At 33.3% G+C, this 23,737-nt stretch overlaps 1 protein-coding gene across 1 annotated transcript in view; it reads left to right on the top strand.

Moving 5' to 3' along the window:
• The window catches only part of LOC118196852 (glycerophosphocholine cholinephosphodiesterase ENPP6-like), a 765,277-nt gene that overhangs the window by 697,457 nt on the left and 44,083 nt on the right, over positions 1–23,737 (top strand). The window contains exon 7 of the mRNA XM_085827482.1: positions 19,027–19,188. Within this exon, the coding sequence (XP_085683608.1) occupies positions 19,027–19,188 (162 nt within the window). The remainder of the gene's footprint in view (positions 1–19,026; positions 19,189–23,737) is intronic.

Genomic DNA, 23,737 nt, shown 5'->3' on the forward strand with positions numbered 1-23,737 from the left:
GTATAGGAATGGGTATAGTCCTGGGATTAGGCATAGACCTAGGAATAGGTATAAACTTAGGAATAGGCATAGTCATAGGAAAAGACATACTCCTAGAAATAAGCATAGGCATAGTCCTAGGAACAGGTATAGCCTTAGGAACAAGTATACTCCTAGGAATAGGCATAGACATAGTTCTAGGAATACACATAGTCCTAGGACTAGGCATAGTTCTAGATCTAGACTAGTTCTAGGCACAGGAATAGACATAGGCATAGACCCAGTCCTAGGAAAGGACTGTTCCTTTCCTAGGACTTAGTGACAGATATAGTTCTATTCCTAGGCCTAGTCTTAGGGATTAGAACTAGTCCTAGGAATAGGAATAGTCCTAGGAACAGGTATAGCCTTAGGAACAAGCATACTCCTAGGAATAGGCATAGACATCAGGTATAGCCTTAGGAACAAGCATACTCCAGGGAATATGCATAGACATAGTTCTAGGAATATGCATAGTTCTAGGACTAGGCATAGTTCTAGATGTAGACTAGTCCTAGGCACAGGAATAGCCATAGGCATAGTTCTAGGAATAGGCCTAGACATAAACCTAGTCCTAGGACTTAGTGACAGATCTAGTCCTATTCCTAAGTCTAGTCCTAGGGGTTAGAACTAGTCCTATTCCTAGGCCTAGTCCTACTAATAGGAATAGGACAAGGCATCGGACTATTCCTAGGCGTAGGCCTAGTCATAGGCCTATGAGTATTAGGTTCTTTTCCTCCTCCTTCCTACTCTTCCTTCTTCTTCACCTCCACCACCCATGTTTTCACATACACGTAAAGGCCAACCAGCGGCCGAGCGGTAAAGTCGCTAAACACAGGTAGTTCAGTCCGAGGTTCGAATCCTACGAACGGACTGGCTGCATGGGCGTTTTCGTGGGTTTCCCCATGCGTAACGTGTATACGAGCCAGTTTTCCTTAGAAAGTGCTTCACGAAGGCATTCCTCCCTTTAGGCAGATAGCCCTCGAGGCTTTCCCATAATTACATACACACGTACACGTATAAGAGGATAATATTTCAATCATTCAAAATAGTATTGAAAAAATGCTTGAAATGCTTGAGAAAACTCGAAAGCGTGTGCCTGAGCGAAAGGAAGCCTTCCTTGAATTTTTTTAATGGGAAATTAGTTCGTATTAATGTTGAATCTGGACCGAACTCCAATGTGTAGCGATTTTACCGTTCCGACTTTCGTGGCCGTGTTTAGCGCTAAAATATGTATTAGAAACCAAATATATGCAGTATAAATATGGCAACGTTTGCTTCACCCAAAACGGTTTTGGGTGCATTGATGAGCTGATTAAAATTGCGAAATGTACCGATTGCAGCAATCCTTGTTTATAAGAATTGCTATAGATATGTATGTTACTTTACGTTTAGTGTTAGGAAAGATAAGTTTTTTGCTTACTGTGTTACTACTAGCGTAATAGAGATATATGAAAACTGGGGGAATATTTTTAGGTTTTGCGAAGATTTAAAAGGTACATAATAAATAAAGCAATGGCACCGAAAGGAAAAGCTGTTAAGACAATTACGGAACGAACTACGATTTCTCAACTTCATGTATCAAGTCTTTCCTAGGCTGAAAATGCATTGATATAAATATTTGTAGAATCATTAGTTTATTTTGAAGCAGGAGACATGGTGCCCTCGCCAGAACTCGAACACACGCCGAGTATGCTTCCAATTACACCACGAAGGCTTATCTAAAAGAAAAGTACTAAAAGCTATCTATGTGCCAAGATATAAGGAAACAAAAGCACTAAAAGCAGGAAACAACCTAAAAAGTGTAAAAAGAATTATTGATTGTAGTAGAATGTTAAGGAAAACAACTCTGATACTCCAGCTCCGTTCAGCTCCGATGAACAGTGTGTGAGTAGAGTTAAAATTAATTAAGACGTGTTATAAAATACTATTACTCAAAAAAAGTAGAAATTAATTTTTTACGTTTTTATGCAAAATGTTTATCATTATTGCCTGTAATTTATTAATTGTTTAGTATGCTGTTTGCTACCCTTAACTGAAATGAAAATCTATGAATCTTACATTTCAGTTATTTATTTATTTTTCACAACGCATTTCTGCAGGTAAAAAATAGCGAACAATTTCACTTGAAGCAATAAATGGCGTGTATGAAGTAAAGGAAGTACTGTAATCACGAAAAATTTCGGGTACCATATTTCGACGAAAATATCTATTTTGACCGCTATACAATGCAATTTAACGATGCTTTTGCGTGACATCTGTACGTGAGGACAGAATAAAGGACTCTTTTCTCCCCAAATGGAATTGGAAATCCGATTTAAAACAAATTCAGAAGAGATTTTTTTTTCGTGGCGTCTTTACCTATATACATATGTATGCATGTATCTCACATAACTCAAAAAGGTGTAGTCTCAGGACGAGTAGACTCAAAAACGAGTAGTCTCAGCATACTAAACCAAAAGTATATACAGTGGTGGCCAAAATTGTGGACACTTTTGGAAATTTTTATGTTTTTGAACTTTGTATGCTTATAGAAAACTTTACGTTTCACAAAATGCAAACTTGTATATATCATTTTAAAGAGAATTTATTACTGAATTCAATACAAAACACAAAATTCAATTATTTGCAATACAAAAAAGTTAAACGATAATAGTTATCGATATACATTAGATAGTGATGATTGCAGTGAGTTATCAGTAAGGTACACTTTATTTTTGATTACAGCTTCACATCGACCTTTCATTGAGCTAGCAAGAGTTTTAAGCTCTCCTTCCGTTATTACATGATGCCAGGAAACAATTATAGCCTCAATAAGTTCCCTTTTATTTGATGGGCGCCTCATTCGGACAAGACAGTTTTCAAACGGTGCCACAAATTTTCGATAGGATTGAGATCAGGACTGTTTCCTGGCAATGACAACAATTTAATGCTCTTTGTACGAAACCACTCTTTCGATATTTTGGCTGTGTGGCAAGGAGCAGAATCCTGCTGAAAAATAAACGAAGCATTGTTGGGAATGAGATCTCTGATGGAAGGTAGAAGTTTTGGTTCTAGAATAGTGTCAATGTATTTTCTGGCATTCAGTGTCCCATCGATGACATGAAGGCGACCAATACCATCTGCTGACATGCATGACCAAATCATAACACTAACTGGGTTCTTCACAGTTGCTTGAATGCAGTCAGGATGTAGCTCTTCTCCTATTCTACGTCTTACATATTTTCGCCCATCACTACCGAATAACGATATCTCAGTTTTATCACTCCATATAACTTGTGACCACATAACTTGTGATCCATATAACTTGTGATCATCTGTCCAATTAATGTGTTCCTTTGCCCACCGTAGTCTTTTTTTTTTTTTTTTTTTTTTTTTTTTCGTTGCTGAAAATTAAAATAAGGCTTTTTTCGTGGAATTCTACCTCTCAGTCCAGCAGCTATTAATCTTCTCCTGATTGTTCTTGAACTGACAGAAACACCAGCATCATTCAGATCACTTCTGATGGCCGCTGATGGCATTTTTCTATCTTGGAGACATAGTCTTTTTATTCTTCTGTCATCAATAAATGTGGTGCACCTTTTTCGGCCTTCTTTGTTTTTTATTGAATTTGTCTCCTGATGTCGTAAACAAAACTTTCGGACTCCAGATGTAGTCACTGAACCACCCACCTGTCTTGCAATTTCAGCATAGGAAAGACCACTTACTCGAAACACAATAATATTACATCTCTTTCTAGGCGTCCAATCTACTCTTTTATTTGATGTCATTGCTTCTTGACTAAATATTAGACATTTTTACACAAATTCCTACTTGTAATTGCAGTGTATAAGAAACAGGTCCTCCTTCTACAGAACAAATCAAAATAATGAATTGTTTTAAGTGTAAACATGATGTCAGCTTCTACTGGCAGTTACTAACATTTGATTGGTTGTCAGAACAAGAACAGTGATTGGCCAGGAAAGCTAGACATTACAAACCACTTCATAACTGTATTTTTTATTTATATTAAAGTACATATAACTTTTTTGTATTGCAAATAATTGAATTTTGTGTTTTGTATTGAATTCAGTAATAAATTCTCTTTAAAATGATATATACAAGTTTGCATTTTACGAAACGTAACATTTTCTATAAGCATACAAAGTTCAAAAACATAAAAATTTCCAAAAGTGTCCCCAATTTTGGCCACCACTGTATATATATATATATATATATATATATTTAACAAACATTTTCTATTCGTAAAAGGCAAATTAAAATTTAAATTAAATTTAATGCGAACAAATAAATGATTAATGGTTGGTTGTTGCGAACTAATCTACAATATCATTTAAATTCTGAGAGCGTATGTAAATCAAGTGCAAGTATCAAATTCATGAATAAATAAAGAATTCTAAAAATTATTTAATCCTAAAAAAATTATTTAAAAAAGTGCATAAGTGAATGATTGTTGAGCAGTCAGGAGACAGACTTATCAAACGGAAGTTGCCTCCAAACTTAACTCTTCAATCATTCATGTAGGCAAGAGTAAAAAGTCAAACCAAAAGTAATACCAAATGTGGTGAATTACTAAAAAGAAATTTAAACAAGTGGAATTTTGAGAAATTGGCAATTAAGAGACAATAGTTTAAAATTAAAAAATTAAAAGAATTATAAAATAATAAGTGTAGAAACCAAATTTTTAGAAAATCAAAGTGGTTTAGAAACTCTTGCCCACAGAAACTTTTCCTAACTTATTATTTTATTATTTTTTAAATTTCTTTATTTTAAATTATTCTCTTTTAATTGCTAATTTCTCAAAATTCCACATGTTTAAATTTCTCTTTAGTAATTCACCACATTTGGTATTACTTTTGGTTTGACTTATACTTTTGCCTATATGAATGACGAAACACGAATTGAATTATTGAAGAGTTAGGTTTGGAGGCAATTTCCTCTTGATAAGTCTATCTCCTGCTTGCTCAAAAATCATTCACTTATGCACCGTCGTTTATTTATTATATGCATTTTTCTAAATAATTTTTTAGGATTAAATAATTTTTAGAATTTTATATTTATTCATGAATTTGATACTTGCACTTGATTTACATATGCTCTCAGAATTTAAATGATATTGTAGATTAGTTCGCAACAACCATTAATCATTTATTTGTTTGCATTAAATTTAATTTAAATTAACTTTAAACTTGCTTATAATTTGCTTTTTACGAATAGAGAATGTTTGTTAAATTCAAATTTCATTCTTTGCAGCAATGGCACAAGAGAATTATTTAAAATTAAATTTACTTTTGAAGCAATATATATATATACATACACTAATACTTTAAATATACTTTTGGTGATATATACTTTTGGTGAGGCCGATTGTGTGTGTATATATATGTGATGTACCAGCTTTAGTCATAGCTTAAATTATCAGACGATAAGTTTAAGAAAAACAGGATCCATTTATTATTATTCAAAAGAAATAGCAGTTACAAAATCAGATAGGAAATTCTTTTTCCTATCTGATTCTTTTTATTTACTCAAAAGAGTAAATAAAAAGAATTACTAATAACTTTTTGTGTGAAGTTTACTGCATCGTGACATTTAAGAAAAAGCCCCGATATTCTTTTGCGAGTCCTTTTACAGCCTCTGGAAAGGCGGAGCTTCCAAGAAATGACGTCAGCCAATCCAGTTCGCTTTAAATATTTCCAGAACATTCTATAACTGTACGTTTAGAAAAGGCGGGAAAAACAACTTGACTATAGGGCTGTGGATTTAATTCCACGTACTTTCAAATAAGAGACCGTCGCCATTAAAAATGAAAAGAACATACAGTTAGAATTTTAAGTGTATTCTGACTATGGAATTTTATTATTACATATATGTATATACTCATTCAGTTACTCGGCTCCGTGAGCTCAGTTTTTTATTCTTATGTGTTGGTAAATTGCGCATTTTGCATTAAAAATGATTGAATTGTGTTGTTCTTATCTTCTGGTTAAGGTTTTTATGCCTTTAGTTAATCTGCATGCAAAAGTTCCAGAATTATCAACAGTTTAAAAGTTGTTTAAGTGCGGCTAAGCTTTTTAACCATAGCAGCCATATTTGTTTACATTTGAAAGTTATCAGAATAGTGAATTAAGTCTTTCTGTACTTTCAATGTCTTTTTGGCCGAGTGAGACCAAAAGGAAGCTTCTAGTTTAATGCAGCGAAAAATCTGCCTTCTTGCCTGCTAGCCGAAATGTTTGTTTTTGCATAGAAAACATAATTTTAATTGTTAAAATTATTTCTTTTGATTGTTTTAATTTTATTTAGCGTTTTATGTTTTTCTATATCTTTCAGTTTTTAATGAAGATATTTTGAGTTTTTATGTATTTTTGCCTTGACGCGAAGTAAGAACCCAATTAAATGAATTAGAAATACTATATCTCTAATGAAATTCTAGGAAATAAGTTTAAATAAAATGCGTATAATTTAATATTCCGTACAAGGAAGTCATGTGGTGCACACGTCACCTTTTTGTAATACGTTGACAGAATGAAATTTTGCATTACATATTCTAGATTAGTTTATTTTTATTAGCCAATGTTTATCTCAGAGCGACACCTAATTTTCTTTGCTTAATGTATTAAAACTTAATATTTCCCTTTAACTGAGTGCAAAAATATTTTGTTATGGAACTGAGTAATTTACATGCACGTAATTGCGCACTGGAGGAAAATTTATTTTTTTCATACTATTCGAAATTATTCTCTTAAGATCCACTACCTCCTTAAAGCACCATTTTCAGGATCTCAATTTTATGAGGTACTCTTTTAGTTCATGCGAAAGTTTCTCTATTCTCTTAATTATCATTCTTTTGTTAAAACTTGATAATACCAGCTACCGAAGCTTTAAATCGAACTTCAGGCAAGATATCTTATTCCCCGCAGAGTACACTAGCTTCCTTTTGCAATCAGTAAGTATGTCTTTTACGTCTATTGAGATTCAACATAACAAAGAAATGAAATTCGCTAGAAATGGATAAAAGTTCATCACGGAGAACAAATATTCCGTGTTCATTTCGTTCATTAATATGCCCGAATGACTACTTTCAGTGCGGAGGCAAATTAACAAGCTTTGTCTAGGCTTCTCTTCTTCGAGTATGGATTAATAATCATTAGTTTGAAGTATAGAAAATGTCTGAATCTCGCTAACGTTACATGCGTTTAATCCTTATGTTTTCGGCGCTACATTTGACGTATTTTTATCTTTAATTCTTTCATTAACAATGTTCTATAAAAGTTGCATGTTCAGGTAAAATGTTTAAAACATGCCTCCGAATATTTCTGATAAAGTAACTTCCATAGCCTTCGCCAATAATGCCTTAAAGATTCAAAATAACGGTAAGATTGTGGTGTCTCCATCGCATTACTTTCCTTTCATTTTCAAAAAGTAATTATTATTCATACATAAGCAATGCTCGAAATTGTTCATGGAAGTTTGTGTTCATGTTGGAATTTTACATTAGTTATAATATTATGTCTCGGTACATTTTGAGGATCTTAAAATGACATCCGCTAATGTTAAATTACTTTTGTGAAATTTTCAGTCGTGGTTTCAGCAATTTCAGTCGTGGTGTGAATTCTTAAATAATTCTTAAAAGTTTATTCGTTGTATTGAAATTTCTTAAGAAAGTTTGCTTGATGATATTTGAATTTCTTTCAAGTCTTGAAGCATTTTACTTAACGCTAAAAATTTATTAAATTATATTAACTACACAAGTTCAGAAATAATTTTTCAACCTATTGCGTGCTCTTTTTACTTCCTTGTACGCATTAAAGGAAGTGATGTAATCGCGAAAATTTTTGGAAGTCATATTTCAACAAAAATATTCATTTTGATCGCTATCGAATGCAATTTAGCTATATTTTTGCGTGACATCTGTAGGTAAAGACATAATAAAGGACTCTTTTACCCAAAACAAGTTGTAAAGGGAATTTCGAGACTTCTGTATATATGTATGTCGCATAACTCAAAAAAGAGTAGTCTCAGAACGTTGAAATTTTGTGTATAGGTCTGCTGTAACATGTAGCTGTGCACCTCCCTTTTTTGTTGCAGTCGGCTGCACCAAAAGTATATAAATATTTATGTATATATATATATATATATATATATATATATATATATATATATATATATATCCTCTTCACACCCGAAGTTAAAATACAATTTAAAAATAATTCGTGAAATTTATAAGCTTGCTTTCTGTCTATAGATGGGAAAAAAGAGATTTTTTTTTGGTACGTGTATATTTGGGAACCAAAACATTTAGGTACACATATGTGTACCTTGGGATTCAAATAAGTAAATAATCTCATATTTTAACACTTACAAATTTTAATATTTAAAGCCGCCATTAGATTAAAATATAAAATAAAACATTAACACACTATAATTTCACAATAACATCCTAATGTATGGTTGTTTTATTAATTTTCAATAACTTTAACTAATATTTTATCTTTATCATTACATTATTTTGTATGAAAATTTTCAAAATAATTTTTTTTTAGTACACATAAATACATTTTACATTTGGTACAGAATATTCTTGTTCTTGATGTGCACCCTGGCATTCTGTGCTTAGATGAATTTTTGGTATCCATAAGTCTTGGTAAGTGATTTATACCATCAGACTCGTGTTTTTTACTGGTTGAGAAATTACTTTCCTCTGTTTTCTTATGGAATTCTTCCTCACCTGAACTTGAAGGGAGTCTTAGCCTCTCTCTATTAGTTATTAAATTTCCTTCATATCTTCATATCTATTCATTTTCCTTCATACATCTATCATACAATATTCCATGAGGAATTTAGCACCTGTAAGTAGTAAGCCGTGGTACTCAGCCGACGGAAGTGACGTCACAGAAAATGGGGCGTGGCCTCCGCCATTTTGAATTTCTCCGGAAGTGACGACACCAGCGCCATCTTGTATCACGTGATGGAATGACATCATCAAAGTTTCGCTTTTATTCTGTGGCAACAATTATATGTTTCAAAGTTTTTATTTTTTGTGGCATCGAATATATATTTTTAAGTTTTGTGGCAACGAACTCTTGAAACGTGTTTGGAATGACATCATCCATTTCTTGTTGGGACATGTTGTTTTACAAAATGGCGTCTGCCGTATCACACCTTTGTATGCCTCCGCTGAGGTGTATGGATACTGTTAACCAGAGAACAGGGGCTCCATTACCTAGCTGACATGATGTCTGCCTTACACGGATTAAAGCCCCTGCCTCCAGAAGCTATTTATTATGACTAAGCAGAATAAGTTTACAGTGGCATACAAGGCCTTCAAGAACACAAGAACATAAGTAACATAGTCATAAAAGACCCTAAAGAAAGCATGTTACAAGTAGTACCTATAGCATTTAAACAATAAACCGAGTATACTTTCATAATTTGTACTGAAAATACGAAATACTTTCAAAACTGAGTCCAACTAATTTAAATAAAAACTATAGTACAAACAAAATATAATACATCCATTACTGCATTATACACAATTAATATCAATTAGATTCACAAATTCAAGAAGAACCATTCAATTTAGGAAAAAAAATGCACAAAGATAAACTAAGACAATAATAAACTGCCAAATAAAATTTTTTCATATGAATTCAGAATTAAGAACCAATAACTATGATACCTGAACAATATTATCATAAAATACACTGAACCTGAGATATTATTACAATGCAAAACATAAATTTGGTTTAAAAACAAAACAACTCCAAGTAATATAAAAACTCTACATCAGGTTTGCTGGCGACGCGATAGAAATACATTACAAGAATAATGCCAACATAAATATATGAAAAATTCCGATTCCAAAAAGCACATACATTCAAAAATAAGTCAAAGAAAATTATTATAAAATACTGCCTTAAATGCACATTTTACAATAGAGAACTCAAGTAAAACCAATAAAATTCACAAAAACAGGTCAACTATTCAATTCAGAAAAGTGCAAAAAGGTATGCAAAATAATTATTCTAGATTAGGTTTGCTGGCATCGCTAAGACAAATGCAATACTAGAAAAATGCCGACACAAAATTTTACAGAATTTCAAAATCAAAAACAAAATGCATTCAAGATTAAAGTAAAGAAAATTAATATAAAATAACTATCATGAATGCAAATTTTTATAATAGAATGCACAATACATGCCTATCAAATTCACCAAAGTGAATCAATTCAATTCCAAAAGAACGCATTAAAATATGCAAAATAATAAAATTGTCACAAAAATTTTCTGTTAAATTTAATTAACAATTAAAAAACTAATAGGCTACAATTAACCGTTACAATTTATAAGAGCATAGATGCATTCAATGTCAGATACGTCTGTTCTACGTAAAACCACTTCTAATTTTAAATCAGTAACATAAGTAGTGGAAACAACAAAACTGAACAATAAATAATAAGCATCAAACACACAAAGTTAAACAATTACCATTATACAGTAAAAATCTAACAGTCGCTGAAAGTCAATTACTAACTCCCAATAGAGATGATCTGAGAGAATTATTTACAGAAAAATTTAATTCCTGACAGAAAAGCATAATTTCCTTAAATTTCTTACTCTCACTAGAGTTTTTTAATATCATTTCAGCCCATTTTGGCCTGTGTTGATCTAAAGGTTTATTCAAGTGAAGGTTTTTAATAAATGGACAGTGAAAGATAAAGTGTTCAGGGTCTCCCAACTCCCCGCAAGAACAAAGTTCAGTCGTACGTAGTCCAAATCGAAAGAGATATGTATTAAAAGGTCCATGACCAGTGAAAAATTGAGTATAAAAATTCGATGTGCTTCTTTGACTGAGTGAAACTTTTGGAAAGAAAGAGAAGACTCGTCTTCCTGTGGAGTCATTAGTCCATCTTTCCTGCCATTTCACAAGCAGTGTATTTAAAGTCTCGCTCTTCAAGTGTGAAAAAGGCAATTTCGTTGGATTTTCAATTCCGTTGATATCATTAGCAGCCCATTTAGCTAAAGTATCTGCTTCTTCGTTGCCCAGTATGCCAACATGAGCTGGCACCCAGGTAAGAAGTGGTCTTTCAGATGAATTAAATCTTAGCAATTTCTCTTGAATAACTTGTACAATCGGATTTCTATTCGTAATGTCTGAGATAGCCTGCAGACTAGATAATGAATCACTGAAGATCTTAGTCTTGCCCAATAGATTTCTTTTAACATAAGTGAGAGCAGCGTTTATCGCTAAACGTTCTGCCTGAAAAACAGTATTTCTGTGTATGGATACTTTTCTGTGACGTCACTTCCGTCGGCTGAGTACCCCGGCTTACTACTCCCGTAAGATTGTTTCGCTTGTAGTAGCGTACATGCATCGCCCAACACAATGGGAGAAGATTCGAACTTCTCAGTACATCGATAGTACGTGAAAGGAATCATTTGCTGTTCCACAGAAATGTTTTGCGGTCAAGGCAAAATAAGGCATTTTTCCTTGATGGGATTTAAAAAGGTTTGTACTTTCCAAAGTTTATCATCCTTTTTGATGGACTGCTAAATTAGCTGCAAAATGAAAATTTTAGGGCAGAGTGAATAGTCTGTCTCTTGCCATTGTTTCATGAAAACATCTTATTGATAGGTTTCTTGACTAATATAATTCTGCTTGAGGGAATTTCAGTGTGCCCATACGAGTGTTGAGACCAACAAGTCACATTATTTCATTTGCGTTCGTGTTTACAGATTTATATTTCTGATGAACAGAATACAAATTAGTTTGGGCAGCTACTTCTTCAAAATATTCCACGCTCAGATATTCAAAACACGAAGCCAAGGGTGAAAAAAGCTCTGGAGCCTTCTCAAAATCATCCTGCAAGCATGTTAACTTGTGTTACTATCAGTTACAACTAATAACATTAAATAACAAAGAAATTAAAAACAATGCATTATATTAAAAATTTAAAATCAGGTCAGGAATAGCTATGCATTGTCTTTATTTAAATGGGTCAAAGAATATGAAGAATAGAAGTCCAATATTATGAATATTACATTTTAATTCAAAAAGTAAAGCGAGAAAAGGGTTAAAAACCCTGAAAAATACAAATAATTTAATATTATAATTATTAAATGTATATAATCACTTGTGCCATCAGGGTTACAGCTGAAAACATCGCGGACGAAAACGTCGCGGAGAAAACAACGCAAGGCGAAAACGTTGTGCTAAAAAACATCGTGGGAGAAAACATCGCAAAGAGAAAACATCGCAGTTCTAAAACATCGTGGTACAAAACATCGTCGTCGAAAATAAAGCGGTTCAAAAACTTCGCAGTTTAAAAACATCGCCGTCGAAAATATCGTGAAAAAAAATAAAGTATCTACAAATCATCGCATGACGATAACATCGCAGACATGCTTTTTTCAGGCTTTAATAACTGTAAATGGATATTCCCATAATGATTTGTGAGTGCAAGTGATGTAAGGAAGGATAATTTTTACTTTCACATTTTTTTTATTAACTAATAAATTTTTGCTGAAAAAATAAGAAGGAAACTTAAGCATAGAAAATTAAATGCAACTTAATAGATTATACTTTTTATGAAAAATTACCTGTAAAAACTTTATAAAAAAATGATTTATTAATGGTCTTTGTTAGTTAACTATGTCGGTTTAAAATTCTATTAAGTGCTGTAAGTTGCATTAATTTTCTATGCTTAAGTTTTCTTATTTTCTCAGCAAAAATTTAATATTTAATAAAAAATATGAAAGTAAAAATTATCCTTTTTTACATCTTGCGCTCACAAATGATCATGGGAATATCCATTTACAGCTATTAAAGCCTGAAAAAAGCATGTCTGCGATGTTATCGCCATGCGATGATTTGTAGATACTTTATTTTTTACCACGATATTTTCGACGACGATGTTTTTAAACTGAGAAGTTTTTGAACCGCTTTATTTTCGACGACGATGTTTTGTACCACGATGTTTTTTTAGCACGACGTTTTCGCCTTGCGTTGTTTTCTCCACGACGTTTTCGTCCGCGATGTTTTTGCCGCGATGTTATCGGCGGACACCGCCGTCAGTGAGCTGTTTCTGAAACATAAATTTCAGGAACACTGAAATTATGTCATATTAAAAAAACGTATAACAGTATTCAACTGAGCCTAATTTCCCTAACGGACTGACGTCCACATATACACATTTCAATGCATTGCCACAAAAAAATAACTTTGACGAACAAACAACAACGTTAAACAAAAGCTCTAACCTAAATAGTTATAAATATTCACTTTAAACATTAATTAAATTATTAATTAATTAATTAATTAATTATTACTTACGTTTTCGAAGACGTTTCGACGGCGCCATTTTTGAAAAACAATCCGCTTGTAGCTCTGATTTCTTCAAACGTATGCACCTGTGCTGCTAACCATTGGTAAAAATGAAAAGCTGAAACTTCCCCGTACGTGGTAATCGAGTTGCAATTGAGTAAAAGTGTACTAGAATATTACCAGCATCGCAGAATTGAAGGTCCACATATGTGGACCTGTGGAGTCAAGAAGATATATATACCCTCTCTGTTATCCGGCTTCGTGCGCTCAGTTTTTTTATTGTTGTATATTGGAAAATTGTGTAATTTTTTGCTTTAAAAATGATTGAATTATGTAGTTTTTATCTTCCGGATAAAGTTTTTATACCTTTAATTAATCTGCACGCAATAATTATAGAATTATTATCAATTTAAAAGTTATTTAAGTGCGGCTAAGCCTAATTTTTGTTTACCATAGTAGCCATATTTGTTTACATTTGAAACTTAGCACAAGACTGAATTCAGTTTCTACACTTTCAGTGTCTTTTTGTCGAGTGGGAATAAAAGTAAACTTTCAGTTTTGTGCACCGAAAAGTCTGTCTTCTTGCCCGCTGGCCGAATTGCTTGTTTTTGGCCAGAAACTCTAATTTTAATTGCAAAAATTGTTTTAACTGTATTTGGCGTTTGATACTTTTATATATTTTTCAGTTTTTAACAAAGGTATTTTGAAATTTTATGTATTTTTGCCTTGCTGCGAAATGAGAACTGAAATAATTGAACGAGAAATCTCTCTCTAATGAAATTCGAGGAAATAAGCTTAAATTAAATGCAGTCAAAAAGTACGTATAATTTAATATTCCGTACGAGGAAATCATGTGGTGTACACATCAGATTTTTAAACTATGGAATAGGTATATATCTCTTCAGAAAACGCAGAAATATATCCTTATATATTATAATATATTTATGATAAGTGGACAGTTACCAGGGCGACGATGTTTTTCAGTTACATCTGTACGTAAGGAGAGAATTAAGGAATCTTTTTTCCCAAACGGATTATAAAATTGAATTAAACCGGATTCATAAATATGTATCTCGCATAACTCACGAACGAGTAGCCTCAGAACGTTGAAATTTTGTATATAGGACTGCTATAACATGTAGCTATGCACCTCCCTTTTTGGTTGCAGTTGGAGATACGAAAAGTAAGTATATATATAATGTAAGAAAGGCATACTAGCTAAACTTAAAAGGACCTGTGAGGTCAAGAATTTTGCGCATTGAGCTGCAAACTTTGAAATAAAATTAAAAAATAAATTCTTCAAGCTATAGCCTATGAGCTATAAAGTGATATTTCGGTTCCATTGCAGAAGAGTATAAACACAAAGTAAAGATCAAATTGTAATATTTAATATTGTATCAAATTGTATATATATATATATATATATATACACCCACTCTGTTACTCTGCTTGGCGAGCTGAATTGTTTAATATACGTTGGTAAATTGTGCATCTTTAGCTATAAAAATGATTGAATCATGTTATTCTTATCTTCCGGTTAAGATTTTTATGCCTTTAGTTAACTTTTGCGCAATAGTTGTAGAATTATCAACAGTTTAAAAGTAGTTTAAATGCTAAGCCTAATTTTTGTTTAACATACCAGCCACATTTGTTTACATTTGAATCTTAGAATACGTAATCAGTAAATCAGTTTCTGCACCTTGAGTGTTTTTTTGCCGAGTGGCATCAAAAGGAAACTTTCAGTTTTGTGCACCGAATATTCTGCCTTGTTGCCCGCTGGCCGAATAGCTTGTTTTTGCGTAGAAACTCTAATTTTAATTGTAAAAAATTTTTTTTTAAATTTTTTAACTGTATTTGGTGTTTTATTTTTTTAATAACTGTATACTGAAATTTTATGTATTTTTTGCCTTGCCGCGAAGGGAGAAAATTAATTGAATGCGAATCTTTGATGAAATTCGAGGAAATAAGTTTAAACGTAATGTAGCAAAAAAATGCGTATAATTTAATATTCCGTACAAGAAAGCCATGTGGTGTATCCGTCAGACATTTTTCAAAATTATATTAACTACGCAAGGTCCATAAGTAATTTTTCAGCCTATTGCGTTCTGTTGTTTAGTAAAAGTTCTTGATTTATTATAGAACTGAAATATATTTTTTAGAATCATTTTATTCTCACATAAAAATTATTTATTCTCCTCTTTTATTCTCACATAAAAAATTAATTTTGGTAAGAATAAAAATATCATTTTCTTCTGCAAGAGAATTGGGCACAAACATTTGGAACGTAGAAAGAAAAGGAAGTTAATGGAATTTTTTGCTGCCTCTGGTTAAGTGGTCCCTTTGGTTTACTTTTTCCTGAATTCGGTTTAGTAGATTTCGTGAAGAGATTATAAAGAAAATTGCCTTCGCTATCCCAGAATGAAGAAATCTGCTGAAAGATCACTTGCCTAGGAAAAGAACCATCTTGAAGTTCCCACTCTTCAGTAGTTTTATTCATTCTTATGCGCTGTAAAACTGAAGAAGTTTCTGCCAAAATAACAGTACTGCTGATTCCTGTTGCATTTACTGTATTTTCTATTCATTAAATTGTTCTATAATGTTTCAACTCAAAATAGCTCTGATGAACAAGTAATGCAATAAGCTGCATGAATTAAATTGTCTCGCTTTACTTACATTACCGGAGAATGTACTACATTTTGAATAACAGCATCCAATTATGAAAGTGATTGCCTCAAAGGCGTCTTTCTCCTTTCTTTACTAGCAATTTTGTTAAGCTAAGTTTTCATTATCGGTTTAAGATATAACCATGATAATTCGTGTATTTCTCCACTTATCTTATATAGGTAGAAATTTAAAATTTATTTATTTGAAATTTTATTGTGATGCTGACTTCAGTGCTATTCCAGCAACACTGTTTTAACCCTTTGCGCTCGAGGCGCTTTTCTGAGCACACTGTTCATTCTGAAGGTTCAGTCTCTTCTGTACGATCACTTTGGCTTCCAGATTCACTATCAATTATTCGGAATTTTCGTCTTCTTGCTCCTCTAACGTCGTCGCTATCTTTATCACTTCCGTCTTCGTTCTCACGGGCAAGCTGTCTATGTAGTGATGTAATTTCGTTCGTTATTGCCGAAAAATTAAACTCATCTTCGCTAGAAGTAACTTCTTCGTCGTGTTCCATACTTATTGGGCTCAGTAACTTTGAAAAAAATACTGCGATCGGCAAGAAGGTTGAGTTCGAACTGTTGTCGAAGACAGAGTCTTACACGCGGTCGCAAGTATTTTTGAGATAAGACATTTAATCGCATAAGCATTGCAAAGACAACCTTTATTTGAGATAAGACATCCTTATAGCTATTCAGACACTTCGTAATATGGTCTACAAAAGGCCAAGTAGATCTCTCAAGCGATATTCCTTAGGTCAAGCACAAATAAACACATCGATTGGAATGGTGCCTCTAAGGCACCGCTCAAGTTATCGCATCACATGCAGTGGTGCCTGAGAGGCACCGCTCGAGTGCAAAGGGTTAACTTCTTTGCACGAAGTAAAAGACTCATTGTAATCGAGAAAATTTTCGGGTATCATATTTCGACGAAATATCCATTTTGACAGCTCTCGACTCCATTTGAACGATGTTTCTGCGTGACATCTTCATGTACGAAAAGAATATAAGGCCTCTTTTCCCCAAAACGAATCGAAAAATGGATGCAAAAGAGATTTTTTATGACGTCTGTTGATACGTATGTGTGTATCCCGCAAAACTCAAAAATCAGTAGCCTCAGAACGTTGGAATTTCGTATATGGAACTGCTGTAACATGCCCGATAATCGACTCGCATTTCAGACGACTAGAAAACTGGACTTTCGGAGAGAACTGCCCGAGCGAAGCGATCAACAAAATATTCGGATAGGAGAGGGACAAAATGGTCATCATGTGATGACTGGCTTGGGAAGAACTAGACGTAGAAAGTCCACCAATCGTGCGTAAAATTTTCGCGATAGGAAGACAGACGAATGGAAAAAGTGTTTTCCTATAAATAATGAAATTTAAAGACAAAGTAGTTTTTAAAATTAAAAATCAGAAATGAAGTATTGATCTCATTTCTCCATCTTACAAAATTTTTTTTGAGAAACGAAAACCTCGACATAATGGCGTTCCGAAAAAAAAACTAATGTTAATGTTTTCGTTAAAAGTTAATGTTTAATTTAACTAATAAATTAATGTATATTGGGAAGCCGACAATTCTCAGAGGAAACTGTGATTGTGGCCTCAAAATCGACAGTTTTATTTAAAATTTACGGTACTTACGTAATATCTCAACCAGGTTGACGCTATTTGTACGTTTGAGTAAAAAAATATGAATAGAAAGAAAATGTACATTTATTAACTACAGATAATTTTTAATACAGTTTTTTATATTATTTTGTTTTAAAATATAAAATAGCAATTAAACCCTTCCGGTTTCGAATTTGAATAAGTTGCAGAATTATTTTTTCGGCGCAAATCTTTTGGCTATTGCTTTTAGCACTGACTGAAAACCGTATTCGCCATAACCATGTACACGTCGACTTATTTTTACTTAAAAAAAACATCCCAGAATTGCACAAAAATGGCATTGCGCACACTCTTGACTTTATCCATGTACACTGCTATTTTCTCATAAATTACAAAAATTTGCACGAAAATGCAGGAAAATTTTGTGAATCTCCACATGCTCTTTTTACAAAACTACGTATAACACGTAGGGTTGCCGTAAGTAGGGTCGCCAAATTTCGCAATTTATGCGAATTTTGGCCTGGTTGCGTTAATACGTAAGTAAGATTTGTATTGGCGCATTTTACTTTCAGTAAAATAAAAAAATACACGGTGTTTATAAATTAGTTAGGCAATTTCGTAAGTTAATAACTTCCGAAATAGTAAATGATATTAACCAGGTTAATAAAAGTTTGTTTGTAATAAAGGTAAACTTGGACTGTTTCTCTGTCTTACAACAACATGTACTTTAATTCTTTTTCCTGTAAATTACATTCAAATAAATCATGCTTTTTGCTCAACTAATTTGTCGACACCTTGTATATGTTTCAAATTTAATCAATCCCTTATTGGTTAGGGCCCGCCAGCGGCGAGCAGTAAAGTCGCTGAACACTGGTAGTTCTATCTGTAGTTTAAATCCTGGCGAATCGGCTGGCTGCATGGGTGTTTTCGCGGAATTTCCCATGTGTAACATAATGAGCCAGTTTCTCTTAGAACGTCCTCCACGAAGGCATCCCTCTCTTTTGGCAGATAGCTCTCGAGTGCTTTGCCGTAATTAGAGAAACCAAACCAAAAGTTTTAAAAACTAACCAAATCAAAAGGAATAGAGAAACTTTTTAATAACCAAAATCTTCGTTTTTACTTCTAATAATTGTATGTAATTGATGTAAACTGACATATGTTTAATTTACAACATATCCAACTGATAATTTTATGAATATTTGTAGCTTTGTTGCAATCAATAAAAAATATATATATTTTAACACCCTACATCACGTAATTGGTACGAAATTATTTGCTTTTTATGTGGTGTTACATTTTCAATGTGTTTATACTTTTTAAAATTTTTTAATGGTCAGTTACTCATTGAAGTATCAGATTATAATCTGAAGACTTCAGATGGCAATTTTCATGTTCTCTTCTTATTTTCTTAGGTTAATATGGTAGTGGTATCTGACCATGGCATGACATCGTCTGATTCCAGATGGCTAGGCATCATCAATTTGCAACAAATTATAGAGATTTCGGATATTCGTTACATGATCTACTACGGAGCAACAAGCATGATTCTTCCATATGAAGGAAAACTTGAAAAAGTAAGCTACTTAAGTAACTTCCATATAAATAGTAATTTATTAGTTAATTTTTTGATCTTCGAACGACACAAATAGAATTTTTTACGAAAAATTCTTTCTCACCAAATTTCAAGTATTTTTCATTATCTTTTAAAATTCTATAACTATTATTAGCTCTGATAATCTTATATTAGGAATAGTGACGAGAAAAAACTGTGTAGGACATGGATGCATTCACTTGATCAATGTTTAAAAATATTTTAACAGAAAACATTAGTGATAAGTCGGTACTACCGAACCGGGTATTTTGTAACGGGTACTTAGTTGTAACGGGTACTGAAAATCGGTACATCCAAGTACCCGTTACTTCAGTACCGAAATCGGTACTTTTCGGTATTCGTTACTTCTGTACCGAAACGGGTACTTTTCGGTATTCGTTACTTCTGTACCGAAACGGGCACTTTTCGGTATTCGTTACTTTTGTACCGAAACGGATACTTTTCGGTATTCGTTATTTCTGTACCGAAACGGGTGCTTTTCGGTATTCGTTACTGGAGGATCGATGAGGGTTCAGCTCACTTCGGTTTTGGTACGAGGACAGTAGTATCTGGTTGTATTTGCGAAATGGTGATATGCGCTCCTTGTGTCCATGAATGGTCTGCTCCTCAGACACTTCCGTAGTTGACATGTTTTCTGATATTCAAAATCTTATTCCGTACAGATAAAATCCAACACGTGGTGACGTGGCAGAGTTCCTTCAGTGCGGAAAATCGTTAGCTGCGAATTTCGGTACTCCAAATCGTTACTAGGGCACTTCGGTACTCCAAATCGTTACTAGGGTACTTTGGTACTACAAATCGCTACTAGGGTACTCCGGTACAGTAAACCGTTACTAAAGTACTCCGGTACAGCAAACCGTTATTCCGGTATTTCGTTACTTCAGTACTCCAAATCGTTACTTGGGTACTCGGTACTTGAAATCGGTTTTCGGTACTTTTCAAAGTAACGGTTACTTGAGTAACGGGTATTTTGTACCGGGTACTTGTCTGTACCCGTTACTCTCGTACCGGGTACAAGAATGTACCGAAGTTGCCCATCACTACAAAACATTGTGTACAGTTAAGTTTTTTTTAATTACTTTAATGAGCTTGTAGAGTCATTAGATTATTGGAAGCAGGAGAAGTGAAAAATCTGCAATGCCCTCGCTGGCGTTCGAACTCTGGTTCTCTCGAATGCGCGTCGAATATGCTTCCAATTACACCATGAAAGCATGCGGAAAGGAAGGAGCAAATACCTTATAATGGAATTTATTTTGTTAACTTTACTGCTTATTGTTACGCAAAGTTTGAGCTACGTTGTAAAATAAAGAAAATAAATGATCCACTTTCATTTAATATTCAATTTCATTTAATCTTTTTATCAAGTCCCAAAAATGGATATATAATTTTAAAGTTGGATTTTATTCTCTACTTTTTAACTCCCCCTTTCTCATTTCCACGCGATTCATACCGTAGCTGGTTTCACGCGCTCGCATATTCGATTCGTTAGAGAATCGGGTTTAGCAAAATAGTTGGAAAAATAAGAGATCGGCCATTGCGCAGTGAAAGTTGAAGTGGCAAGATATGAGGAGAACGTTATGCGGGTGGTAGAAATGCTTCAGGGGGCAAATAATTCTACAAAGAGGGTGGGTTATTCAATGCACATGCACATAAAAATGTTATTCTATAAATTTGAGAAAAGGGGGTCAGAATTTAGGGTAGGAATGCACTTTTAACCCGAATGAATTTGCGGAATTAGCAGTCAGACGTTTTTACTTCCTTGTACGAAGTAAAAAGAAAGTATTGTAATAGCGAAAAGTTTCAGGAAGCATATTTCAACGAAAATATCCATTTTAACCGCTATCGAATGCAATTTAACGATGTTTTTGCGTGATATCTGTACGTAAGGACAGAATAAAAGACTCGTTTCCTCCAAAAAAAATTATAAAACTGCTTTAAAATGAATTCTGAAGAGACTTTTTCCGTGGCGTCTGTACGAACGTATGTACGTACGTGCGTACGTACATATCTCGCATAACTCAAAAGCGTGTAGCCTCAAAACGTTGAAATTTTGTATATAGGACTGTTATAACATGTACATGCGCACGTCGTATTTTGGTTGCAATTGGCCGCACCAAACGTATATAAATATATTCATATATATATCCACTCTGTTGCCCGGCTCAATGATCTCCGTTTCTTTACTCTTATATATTTGTAAATTGTACATTTTTTGCTTTAAAAATGATTTAATTATGTTGTTTTTATCTTCCAGTTAAGGTTTTTACGCTTTTAGTAAATCTGCATGCAATATTTTTATAATTATCAACAATTTTAAAGTTGTTTAAGTGCCGCTAAGCCTTTTTTTATGGCGGCCATTAATTATTTACATTTGAAACAGCAGACTAGTGGATTTGTTGCCAATCTAGAGAAACTTAGCTTCGCAACAACAAAGATAACGCCTTCATTTATTTCTGCCAATTAAATCATGCTTAATGCTTTCTGGAATTTTTTCGAGGAAATAAGTGTTTAAGATTTACTTCGTAATATTTAATATAGATATTTTGAGTTTTTTATCTATTTTTGCCTTCTCGCGAAGTTAGAACTGAATTAATTGAATGAGAAATACTCAATCGTCTGTGGAACACTGTTTCTTTTTTGTTTTATTTGCTTAATTTCTTTTATACATCATTCTAGTTTTATTATAGTATTTGAATAGAACATGTGGCATAGAACATTAGATAATTCTATTCTTTAAATGATATCAATTTTGTGCATTCTGAGTTATAATATGAACGAAATATAATACTGTTAAGTGAATCTAGCGTCAGAGTGTCGCTATGGTAAACAAATACTATAGTGAATTTTAAAAATGCATTTATTCTATTGTGGTTTATGCGCTGTCGGCGAAGTAGATTTAATTCAATCCAATAAGTTTAAATAAAATGCAAGAAAAAATTCGTATAATTTAATATTCCGTACAAGGAAGTCATGTGGTGTATACATCAGATTTTTTCTTTTTGTAGTCATTTGAGGCCGTTATTTTGAAGTGAACATCGAAGGCTTTAATAAATCGCATTTGCTTTAGTGTAAATATAGTTGATCTTGTGTTTCTTTAACTAATAAATAAGGCTCTTGCCAAATGAAACAAAACCAGGGCTGGTTTCAAATGCAAAGTCATTCAGTTTGCGAAAGAAAGCGTGCTGTAGCAAGTGTTTGGTGTTGCGTGAAAGCTCTTTGAGTGGAGGAAAAATGTAATCACGATAACTAATATGCCAAATTATAAATGCTCTCTGCGTTAAGAAGTAACGAAATGGCCTATTCTAGAAGAAAGTGTTGCGAACTGGGTCCTAAAGACTTGCCAGATCAGATTAAATGTAACAAGAAACAGCGTACGTTTATTTGCCTTAAAGTGGGAAAAAACGAATGCAAATGAAATTGAAAACTTCAAAGTAATTTTAGTTGGTGCAGTTGATTTATGGTACGGGATAATTTAGTTTTGCGAAGGGGAAAAAAGTTTCGCAAAGCTTTCGGAAGATTTGTACAAGAAATTATAAATTTCCAGAAGGATGTTATCGATCTACGAAGGCACAAAATTATGTATTGTCACATATTGGAAATATGGACGAAACCTCAGTAATATTGGAAATATGGACGAAACCTCAGTAATATTGGAAATATGGACGAAACCTCAGTAATATTGGAAATATGGACGAAACCTCAGTAATATTGGAAATATGGACGAAACCTCAGTAATATTGGAAATATGGACGAAACCTCAGTAATATTGGAAATATGGACAAAACCTCAGTAATACTGGAAATATGGACAAAACCTCAGTAATATTGGAAATATGGACAAAACCTCAGTAATATTGGAAATATGGACGAAACCTCAGTAATATTGGAAATATGGACGAAACCTCAGTAATATTGGAAATATGGACGAAACCTCAGTAATATTGGAAATATGGACAAAACCTCAGTAATATTGGAAATATGGACAAAACCTCAGTAATATTGGAAATATGGACAAAACCTCAGTAATATTGGAAATATGGACAAAACCTCAGTAATATTGGAAATATGGACAAAACCTCAGTAATATTGGAAATATGGACGAAACCTCAGTAATATTGGAAATATGGACGAAACCTCAGTAATCTTTAATATGATACGAAATAAAACCATTGATGTGAATGGAGAAAAAACAGATCATAATAACATAAGAACAACAGATCACGAAAAATTTCCCGCATCGAACGGTACAAAGCGAACGGTTAGTGGTTAAGTTTAGCAGACGGTACAAAATTAAAACCAATAATTGTTTTTGTAAGGCTGCTATCACACGTCAGTTTGTTTCGGAAGAACAACTGTTTGGAATAATTTTTCTGCTTTGTCACAACAGCCAATGACCATAGATCGCTTTGTGGCTAACACCGGGGAAACTGGTTCCCCATTACAAACGAGCTGATAGCTGATTGGTTGAAAACGAACAACTTGCAATTTTTTTTGGAAAGGAAGGAAAAAGTC

The sequence above is a fragment of the Stegodyphus dumicola genome, chromosome 12, assembly GCF_044657685.1.
Source record: "Stegodyphus dumicola isolate Sdum_Otavi_A_Nest chromosome 12, ASM4465768v1".
In the NCBI taxonomy this organism is placed as follows: Eukaryota; Metazoa; Arthropoda; class Arachnida; order Araneae; family Eresidae; genus Stegodyphus; species Stegodyphus dumicola.